The sequence below is a fragment of the Lissotriton vulgaris genome, chromosome 12 (assembly GCF_964263255.1).
Source record: "Lissotriton vulgaris chromosome 12, aLisVul1.2, whole genome shotgun sequence".
In the NCBI taxonomy this organism is placed as follows: domain Eukaryota; kingdom Metazoa; phylum Chordata; class Amphibia; order Caudata; family Salamandridae; genus Lissotriton; species Lissotriton vulgaris.
Genome location: NC_141700.1, coordinates 29,285,814 through 29,304,028, shown reverse-complemented (window position 1 = coordinate 29,304,028; position 18,215 = coordinate 29,285,814). Strand labels below are relative to the sequence as shown.

Sequence of the window (18,215 nt, the reverse complement as noted above, 5' to 3'; positions counted from 1 at the left end):
CAGCCTCTGGGGCCACACGACTCCTGAACAAACCTCATCCTCTGGGGTCACATGACTCCCAAACAACCCCAGCCTCTGGGGCCACACGACTCCCGAACAACCCCAGCCTCTGGGGACACGCGACTCCTGAACAACCCCAGCCTCTGGGGTCACACGACTCCCGAACAACCCCAGCCTCTGGGGCCACACGACTCCCGACCAACCCCAGCCTCTTACATCCGGGCTGTCTCTGGACTCTGGGATTGTTTACTTAAATGTAGATAAACCAGATGCCTAAGATCCCCATGAAAAACACAGAAACAGTGCATAATTTGAGCCAGTGGTTTCCACTGCTCGGCACCGGCACTTAATGGTCTACAACAGCACTTATGACAGTCTGCCACATGGTGGCACTGTTTGTGCAATTTAGAGATGAGCAGACATCAGTTCTTTATCAATTCTATATACTTTAAAAACTACTAATACCTGCCACCCAAGCCATTCTTCCAGCTTTGGGGTCCGAATTGTTACAATTGTTGGAGTGTGATAGTTAGTAGTCATGTAGGTACTGTTGGCATCGCCGGCAGGGGCAATGGGTGATGTAAGCTGCAGTGGCCTCCTGACGAGGGCCCTGGAACTTCTCTTTCGTTTTTTAACAAAGTATGCACGGCATCAAAGTGATCATTCAGGCACTACAGGCTTTTCCTGAACCTTCTCTGAGATGCAGGACAGGGGCCAACAGTAGGCTGGGGTGCAGGCCTCTCTCTTGCTGGATACCAAAGCGGGACTTACCGTTGAGGTTGGAGGTGAAGCAGAAGGCATCGTAGAGCTCATCGTCCTTATGGCGGTAGCCATAATTTCGCACGCCGACGGCGGTGTCCTTCTTGCCGCACTGCTCACGGGGGTTGGAGATGGGGTACTGCACCGAGCCGTCATCCAACCACCCGGCGTTGCACCAGTCCAGCCCTTCCACCCAGGCCTCGTGAAGCTGGTCGTAGGAGGCCAAGATGCCGTCCTGCTCCAAGCAGGCCGTCTGCGCTTCGTGGAAATTGAGTTTGTATCAGCCAAGCCTTGGGTGGTACGGAAACACCACACCTGTGTGAAAAGAGAGACAAAAAGGCAGTAATTCTACAATTGCCAAAAAAATGGCTAGAGTTGTTAAATGTCAGCAATGTCCTCAGGGTCTTTCTAAAGAAACACATTTGAGGATTCTATTCTACAGCGGTTAGCTGGCAGGTGTGCCTGCAATTGCTGATATTATGAAGGATACACAATAACCGATATTAACCGCTGGCCAATAACCGATATTACCCGCTGGCCAATATCCGATATTAACCGATGCGCAATTCCGGATATTAACCAACAGTTCAGCAGTTTGAAGCTGCCTCTGAGGAAGAACCAATTCTACCTCTGCTAGTCTTGTACACAAGACCCACTGATTGGCTGACGTGAGACTGCAGCCGCTAGAGTAGGAAGACCTGCCTCTGACCCCTGTGGATGACCCGGAAGAAGAAGAAGATGGAAAATATAGTGTAAATGAACGTCAATAAACAACAAATATAAGGGCAGTCTTATTACACCTTAATTTGTAAATACAATCACTTCATGGGAATTATTTGAATGTTGTGAAGATGCACTGAGAAAGCAAACATTTCATTCCATGTTTAATATGATGGATTTTAAGTGCAGCCACAATCCCTACTTAACAGATTTACATTAAACTTCATCAAGAGCAATAAAATAATTTTATAGCATTTAAAATCAATGAGAAGTCACTAAAAACAGGCTGACGAGAAGGTAAGACAGAAGGAATGTATCTTGAGGATGACACAGAACTTTACACGACGAGAGGGAGGATATGATATTCCGGAAGAGAGGAGCTGCCCGAGAGTTCCTGGTCTCCCAAAGCATGGTGTACAATTATTGGTTGAAGTAGACGGAAGATTGGAAAAAGACTTCAACTCTTTTGTGACTACAGAAGGGCCTAAAAACAAGGCTCTGAGACTTTCAGAGCTTTATCAACTCAAGTGCCAATAACAAGCATTAATGACTGGCTCTAAGGTCAGCAATGCTACAAGAAATATGCACTCAGATTTAGTTGATAGCTGCAAAGTGTAGGAATGTGGAGTATTATGAGGTGGTGCTGGTTAGGTTTCACCATGTCCTGTCAGCCCTTGGTTATAATGTGGGAGAGCTGGTTTTTACCACTTACACTGTGCTAGTTGGAAACAGGCTGCAAAATGTTGAGAACAAAGTAACTGCTGATGTCGAATGAAGGTTTTGCGGAGTTCCCTTGATGTGCAGCATTAAGTAAAGGTGCTGGTCGCCGCACAGGCGACCACTAATCCTTGGCAGAGGTAATCACAGTAGAAAGTTAATTTGACGTCCGGAGGTCTGGGGAAACATGGTAGCCTACTGAAACTTCGCGGTGGTCAGGACAACATTTCTCACTGTGCTCTCAAAGGGCCCGATGGCCAGCGAGTCTTTGGCTCATGCACGTTGTTTTTACCTGTGGTTGAGAGGACTAGTGCCACTCGTCCAGAGGTGTCTGGTAATGCCTTTGGCTCGCAAAGGGATCCCTCCGTCTGGGGGAACCCAGCTTTGGTCAAGGACGAGCCGCATTTGTGCAGTTCCAGGAAGGTTGCCACAAGTGCAGAGTGTCACGCCATTGGTTTGTGCAGCTCCTGTTTTGGCTAACACAGGTCTCTCCTTTTGTCCTTGCTGCAAGTTGGATCAAAACTCATGTTTTGGTGTCAGAGGTAGGCCATAAATACTAGCTATAGGGCTTTAGAGGTGTGGGTGCAAGTGGCCAATGGGCTACTTACCCCAGCGGCTAATCCGCCCCTGAAGTGACCACATCTTGGGATGTAGGTCACCTTTTCTACTCAGAAACCACTATTCTACCACTTTAAAAAAATCGACTGTTCCATTTTTTTAAAATGGTAGAATAGTGGTTTCTGAGTAGAAAAGGTGTATTGAGTATATGTTTAGAAAGAGTTGTCTACATGCTGTTTCTGATCTCTACTGCTTAGGAACTTTTGTAAGAAATATTAATTCCTAAATTAATTATTTATTGTTACAGATTATATGAAAACGTTATCGAGTGTTTCACTTATACTGCTTCTTTGAAATATTCCGTGTTGCTTGAGGAACATAACCTATACCATAGATTTGAAGGTTTTATTCATATGGTGTTCTTTTTCACTTGTGGGGTGTTTTTTGAACACATGCACAAAAGTTGTAGTGCTTTCTAAGCGTGAGCGCAAAATCCGTTCCGCTTGCGGATTTCGCAGATTTTCGGTAAATTCGCAATCCGCGAACTCCCGCGAATTTACCGAAAATCCGTGAATCCGCGAGCGGCGGATTCGGGGGGCAACAGTTCAAGCCTTCAAGCTTGAAGTTGTTGTTGTAACTATTTTAGGATGGCGCCGGCAAGCTGACTAAGTTAGCTTCAACAGGAAGCACTAATAGATAAAATCGAGCACCTGCTTTATTTTATCTATTAGTGCTTCCTGATGAAGCTAATTTAGTAACTATTTTAGGATGGCGCTGGCAGCTTGCTGGCGCCATCCTAAAATAGTTACAGCCCAGGATGATGGATGGACACTTTGGACAGCTCACTCAAGGGACCCCTGGGCCCTTCGGGGCGATTGCATAGTAACACACACATGGTCGATGGAACTAGTTGAAGCTCAAATTCAGTGACTCATTCATCAGCCCAAAAACAATTGTGAGCGTCGTAGAGGCTGGGCAGGTGTGCCTTCTTCCCAAATCTACAGTCGAAAATCAGCTGTGATGCTGGATAGAGGCTTTTGTATCCTTGACTTTCACGAGCGCAATCCTCGTGCTGTTCCTGTGACCAGGAGCTTCTTTCTCTTGATCTGCTGCTCTGATCGGTCTCTGACCATTTATACACACAAGAGGCACTTGAACTCGCACAGAAGGCCCCACATTAAAAAAATCTGCAAAATCCGCGAATCCGCAAATTCGGGGATTTTGCGGATCCGCAAATCCGCAAATCCGCCGATCGTGGATCTGCGAAATCCGCCCATGCTTAGTGCATTCACCTTGGTGCTGTGGGAATAATGACAGCTCCAAAATGATAAGTATATTTTTTGTGTTCATAAGAGTTTGTGGGTACATGTCATTTAATCTCCTCACTGTTTGGGTTACTTCGTTGCTTTTTCTTTAAGTTTAACCGTACATTGTTTTTATCTGTAAATGATGATGATTATGTATAAAAAAAATGTTTAATTGCAATACATGCAGATGTTTTTGTATTTAATTTTAACAAAAAGGCTAGTCTCCATCTTTTAAAACATGTATTTGTATATTTTCTTGAGTAGCCCTGAAGAAGTCTCCTAGTGAGACGAAACGCATTGGCAATGATAAATTCGTCTATGGAAGAAGTTTCTGTTCTGTGAATAATAAAAATAAATTTTTTTTTTCTCCATATTTCAGATTTAATTTATTTGATATCGAAAATACATGTAATCCAGTTCTTTAACTTTCGACACGTAGAGTGATCCTGATTAAACTGGTGATCATAAGCAGTTCAATAGTACAAAAAGTATTGTCTTGAACAGCAATGGCTCCTCAACAGCAGCAGATCCAGTAAAATTACAAGTGATCTTCAGCTTTATAGGAAAAAATGGTGGCACACAACTGTGGTGGAGGTGAGTGAGGTATACATCTACTGAATCTGGATACCGTTTTCCCCTATGTGCAAATATTCTCCTAAATAATTTGAAGTTGAATGTGATATGAAGTTTTATTAATATTGTTTATAGAGTACTGAAACCATTTTGCTGCTATATTGAATCTGTAGGATTTTTTCCTACATTGTGGGGAGTAGAGAGGGAAGTACTCCCTGGTTTTGCGCACCTTCAGTCAAAAAGGCCTGTTTTTGTATACAAGGCAGTAGAGTCTGAAAAGATGTTTTAATTTTAGCTTGTTGTTTAGCATTCAGGCAGCCCTGCAGTTGCTTCAGAGCGATGTACCTAGAGTTAACATGCTGTTAACAGGCCCACTATTCTGGCTTAGTTAGTGTAGCCTGTTCTGATGCTAAACAGGTAAGTTTTCAATCTTTGGGCTCCAGAGATACACAAGAAACCTAATTTAAGGGCCAAAGTGCAAAGGGGGGGCTGTTCCTGAGGCCATAGCCCCGACTGCGGCTGGATGTACCCTGGCACTGAAGGGAAGTGTGCCGAGGCGCTCCTGTGAAGGCGCAGGGCTGTCAATCATAGTGAAGTTATCCAATGGCTGAAGTGGGCTGACCCACTGCCCCATGCTACCATGGACGGAAGAAAAACGTGAATCACACAACGACAGACCAATGGATAAAGAGGGCTGGCTGAAAGCCCCTGTAAGTATATTATATATCCAATTTTACTAAAATATAAAGATCTTGACTAACCCCAACTCAACAAGGGAGCAGCAGGTAAGGGGGCCTCGAAACACATGGACTACGGCAGAGGGAAAGGGGGCTGCCATCCAGAAACAGAAGGCCAGAGTCAGGCGTCAGCCACCAGAGACTACCAAAGCAGCGGAAACAGTACCAGCAAGAGAAGTGGTACTAGTTGGAGCTGGTACCAGTGCGTTAACCCTTTCCATGCGTCAGACGGTCCCAGGCCATCTGACGTCTCGGTGGTGGTGTGCGGAGGACGGCTGGGGGCCGTCCTGACCACGCGCAGTCACCCGCACCGAGGCAGAATTCACACCACGGTCAACGGGTTAAATGGGCCGGTACTGTCCGGTACTGAGTACCGATACAGAAAAGGGGGTGGTGATGAACAGAGTGTCTGAATTAAGCAGACCACTCTTACCCAGTCCAAAGATCAGGGCTTGATCCATCCCCGTTATTTATCTCACTGCCCCATCCCAGCTCAGAACCTGGCTATATGCAAATTAGTCTGTCCCTGGCCCAGTGCATCATGGGAACAGGGCAGACCAAACTACCAAGCCAATTCTTCACCAGAAAGTAGACAAGCTACCGGGGACCGGTTTCTGGCATTTCAGCCTCATCGGCCCGGCTTGCTTGAATCCTGATGGAGCAGTGAGAAAGGGACTCATGTCTGAGTATACCCTGCCACACCTATAGTGGCCAAAAACGATACAGAAAAGGGGGTGGTGATGAACAGAGTGTCTGAATTAAGCAGACCACTCTTACCCAGTCCAAAGATCAGGGCTTGATCCATCCCCGTTATTTATCTCACTGCCCCATCCCAGCTCAGAACCTGGCTATATGCAAATTAGTCTGTCCCTGGCCCAGTGCATCATGGGAACAGGGCAGACCAAACTACCAAGCCAATTCTTCACCAGAAAGTAGACAAGCTACCGGGGACCGGTTTCTGGCATTTCAGCCTCATCGGCCCGGCTTGCTTGAATCCTGATGGAGCAGTGAGAAAGGGACTCATGTCTGAGTATACCCTGCCACACCTATAGTGGCCAAAAACGATACAGAAAAGGGGGTGGTGATGAACAGAGTGTCTGAATTAAGCAGACCACTCTTACCCAGTCCAAAGATCAGGGCTTGATCCATCCCCGTTATTTATCTCACTGCCCCATCCCAGCTCAGAACCTGGCTATATGCAAATTAGTCTGTCCCTGGCCCAGTGCATCATGGGAACAGGGCAGACCAAACTACCAAGCCAATTCTTCACCAGAAAGTAGACAAGCTACCGGGGACCGGTTTCTGGCATTTCAGCCTCATCGGCCCGGCTTGCTTGAATCCTGATGGAGCAGTGAGAAAGGGACTCATGTCTGAGTATACCCTGCCACACCTATAGTGGCCAAAAACGATACAGAAAAGGGGGTGGTGATGAACAGAGTGTCTGAATTAAGCAGACCACTCTTACCCAGTCCAAAGATCAGGGCTTGATCCATCCCCGTTATTTATCTCACTGCCCCATCCCAGCTCAGAACCTGGCTATATGCAAATTAGTCTGTCCCTGGCCCAGTGCATCATGGGAACAGGGCAGACCAAACTACCAAGCCAATTCTTCACCAGAAAGTAGACAAGCTACCGGGGACCGGTTTCTGGCATTTCAGCCTCATCGGCCCGGCTTGCTTGAATCCTGATGGAGCAGTGAGAAAGGGACTCATGTCTGAGTATACCCTGCCACACCTATAGTGGCCAAAAACGATACAGAAAAGGGGGTGGTGATGAACAGAGTGTCTGAATTAAGCAGACCACTCTTACCCAGTCCAAAGATCAGGGCTTGATCCATCCCCGTTATTTATCTCACTGCCCCATCCCAGCTCAGAACCTGGCTATATGCAAATTAGTCTGTCCCTGGCCCAGTGCATCATGGGAACAGGGCAGACCAAACTACCAAGCCAATTCTTCACCAGAAAGTAGACAAGCTACCGGGGACCGGTTTCTGGCATTTCAGCCTCATCGGCCCGGCTTGCTTGAATCCTGATGGAGCAGTGAGAAAGGGACTCATGTCTGAGTATACCCTGCCACACCTATAGTGGCCAAAAACGATACAGAAAAGGGGGTGGTGATGAACAGAGTGTCTGAATTAAGCAGACCACTCTTACCCAGTCCAAAGATCAGGGCTTGATCCATCCCCGTTATTTATCTCACTGCCCCATCCCAGCTCAGAACCTGGCTATATGCAAATTAGTCTGCCCCTGGCCCAGTGCATCATGGGAACAGGGCAGACCAAACTACCAAGCCAATTCTTCACCAGAAAGTAGACAAGCTACCGGGGACCGGTTTCTGGCATTTCAGCCTCATCGGCCCGGCTTGCTTGAATCCTGATGGAGCAGTGAGAAAGGGACTCATGTCTGAGTATACCCTGCCACACCTATAGTGGCCAAAAACGATACAGAAAAGGGGGTGGTGATGAACAGAGTGTCTGAATTAAGCAGACCACTCTTACCCAGTCCAAAGATCAGGGCTTGATCCATCCCCGTTATTTATCTCACTGCCCCACCCCAGTGAGAGCTTTCTGCTTAATTCAGAGACTCTGTCCCTCACCACCCCTTGTTGTAAATATTTTTGTCCACCCTAAGCGTGGAAGGGTATTCTCAGATGTGAGACCCTTGCTCATTGCACCATCAGGATTCAAGCAAACCGGGCCGAAGACGGCTGTAATGCCAGAAACTGGTCCCCGGGAGCTTGTTTCCTTCCCAGTGTAAGAATTGGCTTTTGTAGTTTGGTTTGCCCTGTTCCCATCATGCACTGGGACAGGAACAGACTAATTTGCATACAGCCAGGTTCTGAAACTGGGATGGTGCAGTGAGCTAAAAAACGGTGTTGGATCTAGCCCTGATCTCTTGACTGGGTGAGAGCTTTCTGCTTAATTCAGAGACTCTGTCCCTCACCACCCCTTGTTGTAAATATTTTTGTCCACCCTAAGCGTGGAAGGGTATTCTCAGATGTGAGACCCTTGCTCATTGCACCATCAGGATTCAAGCAAACCGGGCCGAAGACGGCTGTAATGCCAGAAACTGGTCCCCGGGAGCTTGTTTCCTTCCCAGTGTAAGAATTGGCTTTTGTAGTTTGGTTTGCCCTGTTCCCATCATGCACTGGGACAGGAACAGACTAATTTGCATACAGCCAGGTTCTGAAACTGGGATGGTGCAGTGAGCTAAAAAACGGTGTTGGATCTAGCCCTGATCTCTTGACTGGGTGAGAGCTTTCTGCTTAATTCAGAGACTCTGTCCCTCACCACCCCTTGTTGTAAATATTTTTGTCCACCCTAAGCGTGGAAGGGTATTCTCAGATGTGAGACCCTTGCTCATTGCACCATCAGGATTCAAGCAAACCGGGCCGAAGACGGCTGTAATGCCAGAAACTGGTCCCCGGGAGCTTGTTTCCTTCCCAGTGTAAGAATTGGCTTTTGTAGTTTGGTTTGCCCTGTTCCCATCATGCACTGGGACAGGAACAGACTAATTTGCATACAGCCAGGTTCTGAAACTGGGATGGTGCAGTGAGCTAAAAAACGGTGTTGGATCTAGCCCTGATCTCTTGACTGGGTGAGAGCTTTCTGCTTAATTCAGAGACTCTGTCCCTCACCACCCCTTGTTGTAAATATTTTTGTCCACCCTAAGCGTGGAAGGGTATTCTCAGATGTGAGACCCTTGCTCATTGCACCATCAGGATTCAAGCAAACCGGGCCGAAGATGGCTGTAATGCCAGAAACTGGTCCCCGGGAGCTTGTTTCCTTCCCAGTGTAAGAATTGGCTTTTGTAGTTTGGTTTGCCCTGTTCCCATCATGCACTGGGACAGGAACAGACTAATTTGCATACAGCCAGGTTCTGAAACTGGGATGGTGCAGTGAGCTAAAAAACGGTGTTGGATCTAGCCCTGATCTCTTGACTGGGTGAGAGCTTTCTGCTTAATTCAGAGACTCTGTCCCTCACCACCCCTTGTTGTAAATACGGTACTGAGTACCAGCACTTTTTTATTTTAAGAGGGAGAGTACCTGCACTTCTCAAGACTGACTTAATACTGTCCTGGAATTCTAGCAGCATATTTACATCTGTGGCACCATACGTAAAGCCCGCTAGCCCATTGTTTATATTAAAATGAATGTACCTCCACAATGGAATGAACCATTACATTTTATGAATGGGCTGATGGTGGGGGAAACCATTCTAGTACAGCACATGGGGCCCATTTTGTAAAGCGGTGTGACAATCTTGGGAAATCAGGTGCATTATTCCACATTGCATACTGCAGAAACACTCACATAAGCTAAGATTTGTTAACAAGACACAAACATGAATTTTGGGGAATTTTCGGAATAGATCTGACCCGGGGGACGTTTGTGGTCACAAAGTAGCAATTTCCCTGTCGCATATACCGGCGCACGGAGCGTCGCAAACCATATGATGTGTTTCTGGGCCGAGAGCAAGACTTCTGGCGCGGCAATAAAAACGGTAAATGGTGCCATAAAACACACAATAGGCAGACAAACAAAAACAGAGGCATAAAAAAAAGACGGGCCGCGGCTTCAGCGCCCTGTGCTGCCCCCTGTGGCTCGTAAAAGGTTACGACGCCTCGTATTTCTCCTGATGGAGATGGGAAGAGATTGGCAGAGGGAGTACTTCATAAGCCAGCTTTTATACCCTCCTGCTGCCAGCCGGGTATAACCCCCCCCCATACACGACGCAGGGGAAGTTGTCCATCTGTTTCCAACATTGTTTATTTGGCAAGTGTTTCACAACTGCAAAATACAGTTATGTTCAATCCATTAAACCTCCTTCCTCCCTCTCGCCACTCTCTTATCTGTGTGCCACGTCGCATCTCCACCATGATGCGGATAGTAGAGGTGGGCAAGGAAGCAGTGTCTTGAGCGGCCGTGCCAAACTCAAAAGTTGGCAGCATGGTTTTTGCCTGCCCTTCAACAGATTGTCAGTCAATGCCATATCATGAATGCCCTCTAGGGGGCGTATTACAAGGTTTTTCCCAGGGATAGCAGGCGTGAGCGCCCACTTTCTTTTTCACACAATATTTGTATGTTTGGTAGTGTCAAAAAAAGAGCATAGAGCTGTTAAGGACGAGAACCCTCACTCACCCGAAGGTGACATGCTTCATCACAGGGCCCACTTTCTTTGCCACCAGGGCACTTTGGTATTACAGAAAGAGCCGCAGACGCTTCTAACGGGGCACTCCCTTATTAGCACGGGCCCCATTCTAAAGACACAAACCCTTTGCCTCTGTGTCCGTGCCGTATTATGGACCATCAGGAGGCGTCTGAAAGAGGGACGCATCGTCAATACACCCCTTGTCAACACCCCTTCAAAGGGGGGAAATGGGGTCCCATGAATCGCCCACAAATGCCCCTGCAGCCGGGTGCAGTCAACCAGTACACCTGTGTGCAGGGGGAGCGCTGTTCCTCTTTCCATACAGGCTGCATTGCCGCCTGCACAGAGAAGGGCAGACTGGGTACTGCAAGCGGTGCCAAGATGGCGGCCGCAGCGCAATATCTGTAATAGGATGCACTCTCCTTGTTTGTGCCTGGCACGCCTAGTTAAATGTGCTGAACCGGAGTCTTGCTTTCCAGTACCCCATGACCTCAGCCAGCATTGGCTGTACAGCACAAACAAAAGTACAATTAAAAAAAAACGAAAAAGGTGTAATGACACATCTGTGTAGGTGCGCACGCATGTGTCATGATGTATACAAGAATGTGTATTTGGCGCAAGAACACATGCATGACCACGCATGAGCACCTGTAAAATAACGCGTGTACCTATTGTTTTCTTTGGTTTTATTTACCCATCCAAAACGGATCAGTAAATAAATAAAAAAAAATAACAAGTCATGTGAGTGTCTTTATTTAAAGTAATTAAAAAAAACTGTGGGTGCAATGGGGAAGACAACAGGGGAACAGTGGGGGGCGCAGACACAATTGAGGGACACATCTGGAAAACACATGCACTCTCATGGCGTACCTAAGCAAAAAGAAAAAAGTAGGTCCCTAAAACTGAGCAGTGGAAGGACACAAGCAAAGAGGATATGCCCCAGTGGAGGGACAACACATGAAGGACAGGGTAAGCCAACGAATAAGATTCAAGCACATAAGAGTGGCAATAAAACCACCCAATGGTAAGCAATTAGAGGGCTGCAATTGCCTGTATGTTTTTGGTAAGCCAACAATATTCCTTTCCCAACCAATCTGCTAGGCTCATCCTAAAAAGGATAAAGCAAGCCCCTCCGCTAAAGAAACCCTTGTAGTAAGAAAATAAGAAATGGCTGGCATCTTCAAAAGAAGGGCAGGGCCGGGCCAGAGTCAGTCACATGGCAGGTAGCACAAGGAATTATTCTGTCTTCCCCTGCCCTTACCTCTGCCCCCAGGCTCCGCCCCCAGCCGCCAGCCCCATAGCCTACCATATGTCACTGCACGCTGCATGCGACCTCGGAAAAGCCAACGTGCCACCAATTCGAGCCCCTGTTAATCAGAAAATCTCCCACCCTCAACTAATCTTTCAGCCACTGACCGGCATCACCTTATGAAAGACTCATTTTTCCAGGCCTGCTTGATCTTGGGCTAACTGTTGTCGTTGGGATCAATACATGTCCTCGAGCCTGGATTATTAGCATTGAATCAGAGCTGGCGGTTATGATGGGAATCCGATAACCGCGGCTCATGCTGGCGTTTGTTCCAGGCTCTGCATACTCCGCGCACTGCCTTGGTGCAAGAGATGCAGCGCCCCCTACAGCTCGACCAATGGGAGATATATATATATATATATATATACATACACATACATACACACACACACATATATATACATACAAATATACATATACACATACACATATATGTACATACACACACATATATATACACATATATATAAACACACACACACATATATACACACACACATATGTATACACATACACACACACACACACATATATATATATATATACACACACATATACACACACACACACACACACACATACATATATATACACACATATACACACACATTTATATATATATACACACACATACTGTTGCGTTGCCAATAAACTCTAACAACCGCTCCCGCAAGTGCTGTTTTTTCTCTTTGAGAAACAAAGGAAACGGATATTGCAGGCGCACCCCCGCATTTGTAAAGCACCCATCCGCGAGTGCGCCGTTCACTATGCATCAAGGAGCAGATATATATTACCGAAACCATCCAACACTGCCAGTTACATCCACCTGGGTGGGGCCGGTGCAAAACACGGCTGCCAATAAAAAGGAAACCTCGTATTCTTAGTCAGACTCTCACTCCAGGATCACATTATTAATTCGAACGTCAACACGTTTCGACCTTGGTTTCCATATATATATAAATATTTATATATATATAAACAATGGGCCACAAATGTTGGTGTGCAAGCACAATAAACAGGCAATTTATTGTGCGCAGCGAAAATCTTAATCTGAAATACAGCAATAGAACTTTAAAAGTTATTTGAGCCAAATTAAAACGGAGAGAACATCTTTTAGACGCCATTTTGGGAGAAGTCTCTGGTGCACTGTGGGTATTTAGTGACATCAGTTCTGCTAAAGCTCTGTTACCCACCGAATGTATCATCATTTCCACCAGTAGGTGGCAGCAGCAGCATACTGCAAATCACCACCAGACTCCTGGAGGATGTTGGGGGAACCCGCTGCCTTGTCTGCCATATTTTACAGAAAACTAGATATGAAGTGCTTCAAAAAGAAAACATTCATTTATAGGTAAACGCGGGTCCTCAGGTCATCTCTCCACAGTTGCAGAGGGTCCTTTCAAGGCACTAAAACTTGGGTGGTGGGCATCAGCTTTGATGGCCATATTCCAAACTTTTGACATTTTTCTAGATTTTCAAAAATTACCAAAGTGGGAATTTGTTTTAGAAAAAAAAAAATACCAAATTACCCCCACACACTGAAGTTTTCTGTCATCGAGAAAGCTGTCAACAACCAGCTCGCCGCTTTCCTCGAAGCCAACAAATCCCTCGACTCCTCACAATCTGGCTTCCGAGCAAAACACAGCACTGAGACCGCCCTCATCGCAGCAACAGACGACATTCGGACTCTACTGGACAATGGAGACACAGTCGCCCTCATCCTCCTCGACCTCTCTGCAGCATTCGACACAGTCTGTCATAGCACCCTGTTACAACGCCTCAATAACATCGGAATCCAAGGAAAAGCACTTGAATGGATCACCTCGTTCCTCACCGGAAGAACCCAGAGAGTCCGCCTTCCACCATTCAAGTCAGAGGCCACTGAAGTCATCTGCGGCGTACCACAAGGATCCTCTCTCAGCCCCACGCTCTTCAACGTATACATGAGCCCCCTCGCGACCATCGCCCGCCAACACAACCTCAACATCATCTCTTACGCGGATGACACTCAACTGATCCTTTCTCTCACCAAGGACCCCAGCACCGCCAAAACTAACCTACACGAAGGAATGAAAGAAGTTGCTGAATGGATGAAACACAGCCGTCTGAAACTGAACTCAGATAAAACAGAAGTCCTCATCCTAGGTACATCCCCCTCTGCATGGGACGACTCTTGGAGGCCGGAAGCCCTTGGAAAAGCACCCATCCCGACAGACCACGCACGGAACCTAGGCGTTATCCTGGATTCCTCACTTTCAATGAACAGACAAGTCAGCGCCGTATCCTCATCCTGCTTCAACATTCTTCGCATGCTCAAAAAAACATTTCGCTGGATCCCCTCCGAAACCAGGAAAACAGTCACCCATGCTCTGGTCACGAGCCGACTGGACTACGGAAACACCCTCTACGCAGGCACTACCGCTAAACTCCAAAAGAAACTCCAACGAATCCAAAACGCCTCAGCCAGAATCATATTAGACATCCCACGCAACGAACACATCTCTGGTCACCTGAAAGACCTCCACTGGCTACCCGTCAATAAGAGAATCACTTTCCGACTGCTAACCCACGCACACAAATCACTTTACGACATCGGACCAGAATGCCTCAACTCAAGACTGTCCTTCTACACCCCCTCCCGCCAACTACGCTCCTCCAGCCAAGCCCTCGCCACTGTACCTCGCATCAACAAGACCACCATGGGAGGCAGATCCTTCTCTTACCTGGCTGCTAAAACATGGAACTCACTCCACACTCACTTTCGCCTTACCCAGAACCACCTAGCTTTCAGAAAACAACTTAAAACGTGGATATTTGACAAGTAATCCTCCTCCCCCTCTTTAGCGCCTTGAGACCCTCTGGGTATGTAGTGCGCTATATAAATTATCTGACTTGACTTGACTTGACTTGACTTGACTAGAGGTGGCAAACAGGAAACAAAGGCATCACATTGTGCACCCTGAAGAGGGTTGGCAGTGTGTAATGTCCTTCCCCCACAAGCTCCTCTGCGGTTGGCAGAGGGTGGACAGCACAACGGTCTTCTCCCACCAGCTCCTCCGCACTCGGCTGAGGGTGGACAGCGCAATGTCCTTCCCCCACCAGCCCCTTCTCGGTCGGCTGTGGGTGGACAGCGCAGTGTCCATCCTCCACCAGCTCCTCCTCGGTCGGCTGTGGGTGGACAGCGCAGTGTCCATCCTCCACCAGCTACTCCTCGGTCGGCTGTGGGTGGACAGTGCAATGTCCATCCTCCACCAACTCTTCGGTCAGCTGTGGGTGGACAGCGCAGTGTCCATCCTCCACCAGCTACTCCTCGGTCGGCTGTGGGTGGACAGCGCAATGTCCATTCTCCACCAGCTCCTCCTTGGTTGGCTGTCACAGGAAGTATTCTTGTTGCAGGGATTCAGCACATACACAGAACTATGCCCAGGAAAACAGGATCTCAGTGTATAGGGGTGTACCACCCTACCACATTAGTACCCAAAATCCCAAAACCAACTAACCATAGTGTCTCATTCGTTCTCCGACAAAATTCACGAAGCTGCAAATGTTTTGACAACCCAGAACACAACACTCCGGACTCTCAGGAATCGCGGGAGCAAGACATACTCTTTCGCTCACTCACTCGTACTTGTACACAACAAGGATTGGCAGAGTCACTGAAATAGTTCAAAATGATTATTTTACTATCGTGCTCTACAATACAGTACAGCAGCCACTACCAGCAGCAAAATGCATAAACTCAACACAGTTAGCATTGTTACAATACCGTAGACTACAAAGGGGAAGTCATTTTATAAAGACAGTGGAAAAGGGACTATAAGACCTAACCACCCTCCCCAGGACTGGTAGCGGTTTATTCATGTAAAGGAAGATATCTAGGCGTTGACAGCAGACCCCTTACCTTGAAGCCTGAATGTAAGGTTTACATCATAGGAACAGCGTAGCGTTGCTGTCCTCCATGGAAAAGCTTTCTCCAAGTGTGTGTTAAAACAACATGCCATCCATTAATAACAAAGCACGGGTCTCCAGCCTTGCAGCCGTGTGTAGCATATTCTGTCTAGATGCTAGGGCCTGACCAGAACAGAATAACAAGGGGCATTGTTTATCGACCTTGAACAACATGTTCACACTAAACTCCAGAAATGCAACAGAGAACCAGAAAAGCCGACAGTTCTCATGCGAATGGCTCAAACAGAGTCCTGTGATAATAGTCATGTAGTATTGTGCGCAAAAGCAGCATCATGGCAGCAAAGCTCATGCTAACTTAGCAATGTCGACAATGTCCCCAAGGACCATGTAACATTCTGTTGAAGGAGCCAATGGGGTCGGCCTCTTCTCTAAATGAGGGGGGCTGACCAAGGGTTGGGCAAACCGTGTACTTACTCGGATGCAAATGCAGCGGAGTACCCTGTCCGCCAGACTTCATATCAGCCCCTAAGCATCTGCCAATTTTCATCTATATTTGTCAAACAGCATCAAAATTATAAGCAAATCAACAAATGCCTTTTCAATTGGCAAGATAAACAAAAAGTTCATCCTTTTCAAGCCCACCCTGCAGTTTATTCAAATGCCTATATCTAAAAAAATGAATGAACTGATTTCCACCAAACCAACAAAAACTTGCTTTCGGAGTAAAGTTCTACATACAGGCTAAACTTGACAGAAACCCAATCTGATTTTGGCCGTGAGTGCGAGAAAAATTTCCTACGGAAGTTAAATGGGAAAAGAGTTTTTGAACCCCAACCATTAACTTTTTTTTCTCCTTTTTTCTGCACACAAACGGCATAATAATGGTCTATGCTAAGCGAGTGACACGTTTGGTGCAGAACTGCATGAGAGGGGTCTCAGCTATCGATGGAAGTGTGGCGGTGCAGTTAGGACACCCACTGTGGGTTTCACGAAGGACCTGATCCCAGCTCTGCCCAGCGGGCAGGAGTCTGGCACTGCCCAGCACAGGCCAGTAAGAGTGACTCTTTCAAGTGCCCAGCATGCTTGAACCCCAACAACTGCCCCCTTTTCTAGCTCGGTGGGCCACAGAGTCCTTGTCATAATTAGGAAGTAAGGACTCCGAGGGCACGAAAAAGAGAAATCGGTAGCGGATGACTTTTGGAACAAAACGTTGTGTTCTGATGCAAATGTATGCAAAGCAGGGGATAATAAGCTGTCTGACTTTCATTAGCAGCCGCTGAGGTCTGTGCCGAAGAGCTCCCGCAGCCCTTTCTAAAGAATCATTAAGCGAGGTAAAAATCAGACCAGCAGAACTGGCATTTAGACATTCCCTCTGAATCCCACATTTCTGCCCCATTCGCTGCAGCTGAACGCAGCGCACTGAGCTCCTGGGTCTCACTGCTTTGTTTGCAGATGCAGCAGAGCAAGGATCTCAGACCAGTTCACATTCCGCCAACTTCTCCCACCAGAAATTGATGCTACAGCACTAGGTGAGGAGAAGAGACGCTGCGGTCTCCTCTTCACCAAACCACACTCTGGCTGGCCACCAGACCGGCTACCAGAGGAGCCGAACAGTTTGAAGGGAAGGAAGAACACAGCCGGCAGAGCAGCACCAGTCCTCTCGGACATTCAATGAACCCTTTCACAAGGGCTATTGTGGCAACTTATGAAAGTCGGCTCCTCATTTTACATCAGCTAGGCATCTTCAATTTGATACCTTTAATCTGGATCGGCAAAGAGGGTGTAAATGGTTCAAACATGGAGGAAGAGCTGTGGGAGTTCAAGGAATCAAACTCTGGAACAAACTCAGATGCTTTCTCAGGGCAAAGCCCGGCAACCACAGCATTTCAGAATACTCCTGGGGAAACTACTATGGAGTGTCAACTAAGCACATTCAAGAAGGTAGTGGCTGAAATATAAAAGCTAGAGACCCCTTGAATCAAATTAGGCTAACTACAATGCATTAGATACTACTAAATTCAACTCTTCTAGTCTGCAACTAGGATGATCCTGCATGCAGAAATGACTGCCAAGTGACAGTGAGTACCGCTTTACAAAACTCGCTAAATAAATACACAAATAAATAATACAGCAAGCCTGTGACTTTCATCTATGTATTCACCCACCCTAATCACTGGTCCTTATGATACTTCAACAATTGCATGCCACTCGTTCGACAGTTTACCCGCTCTTACTCCTACATTTCCCAGACCATCCCATCCCATCCCATCCCATCCCAATCCAACCCAACCCAACCCAACCCGTCGCATCCAAAACCGTCTCAACGCAACCCATCCCATACCATCTCAACCCATCCCATCCCATACCATCTCAACCCATCCCATCCCAACGCAACACATCCCAACTCATCCCATTGTATCCCCACACAACTAATCCCAACCCAACCCATCGCATCCCAAACCATCTCAACCCAACC

The 18,215-nt window shown here is 47.1% G+C and overlaps 1 protein-coding gene across 1 annotated transcript in view; it reads right to left on the bottom strand.

The window, feature by feature from the left end:
* HAPLN4 (hyaluronan and proteoglycan link protein 4) overlaps positions 1-18,215 on the bottom strand; it is a 105,264-nt gene that overhangs the window by 44,320 nt on the left and 42,729 nt on the right. The window contains exon 4 of the mRNA XM_086946851.1: positions 772-1,074. Coding sequence (XP_086802977.1) covers positions 1,040-1,074 — 35 coding nt within the window. The 3' untranslated portion in view covers positions 772-1,039. The remainder of the gene's footprint in view (positions 1-771; positions 1,075-18,215) is intronic.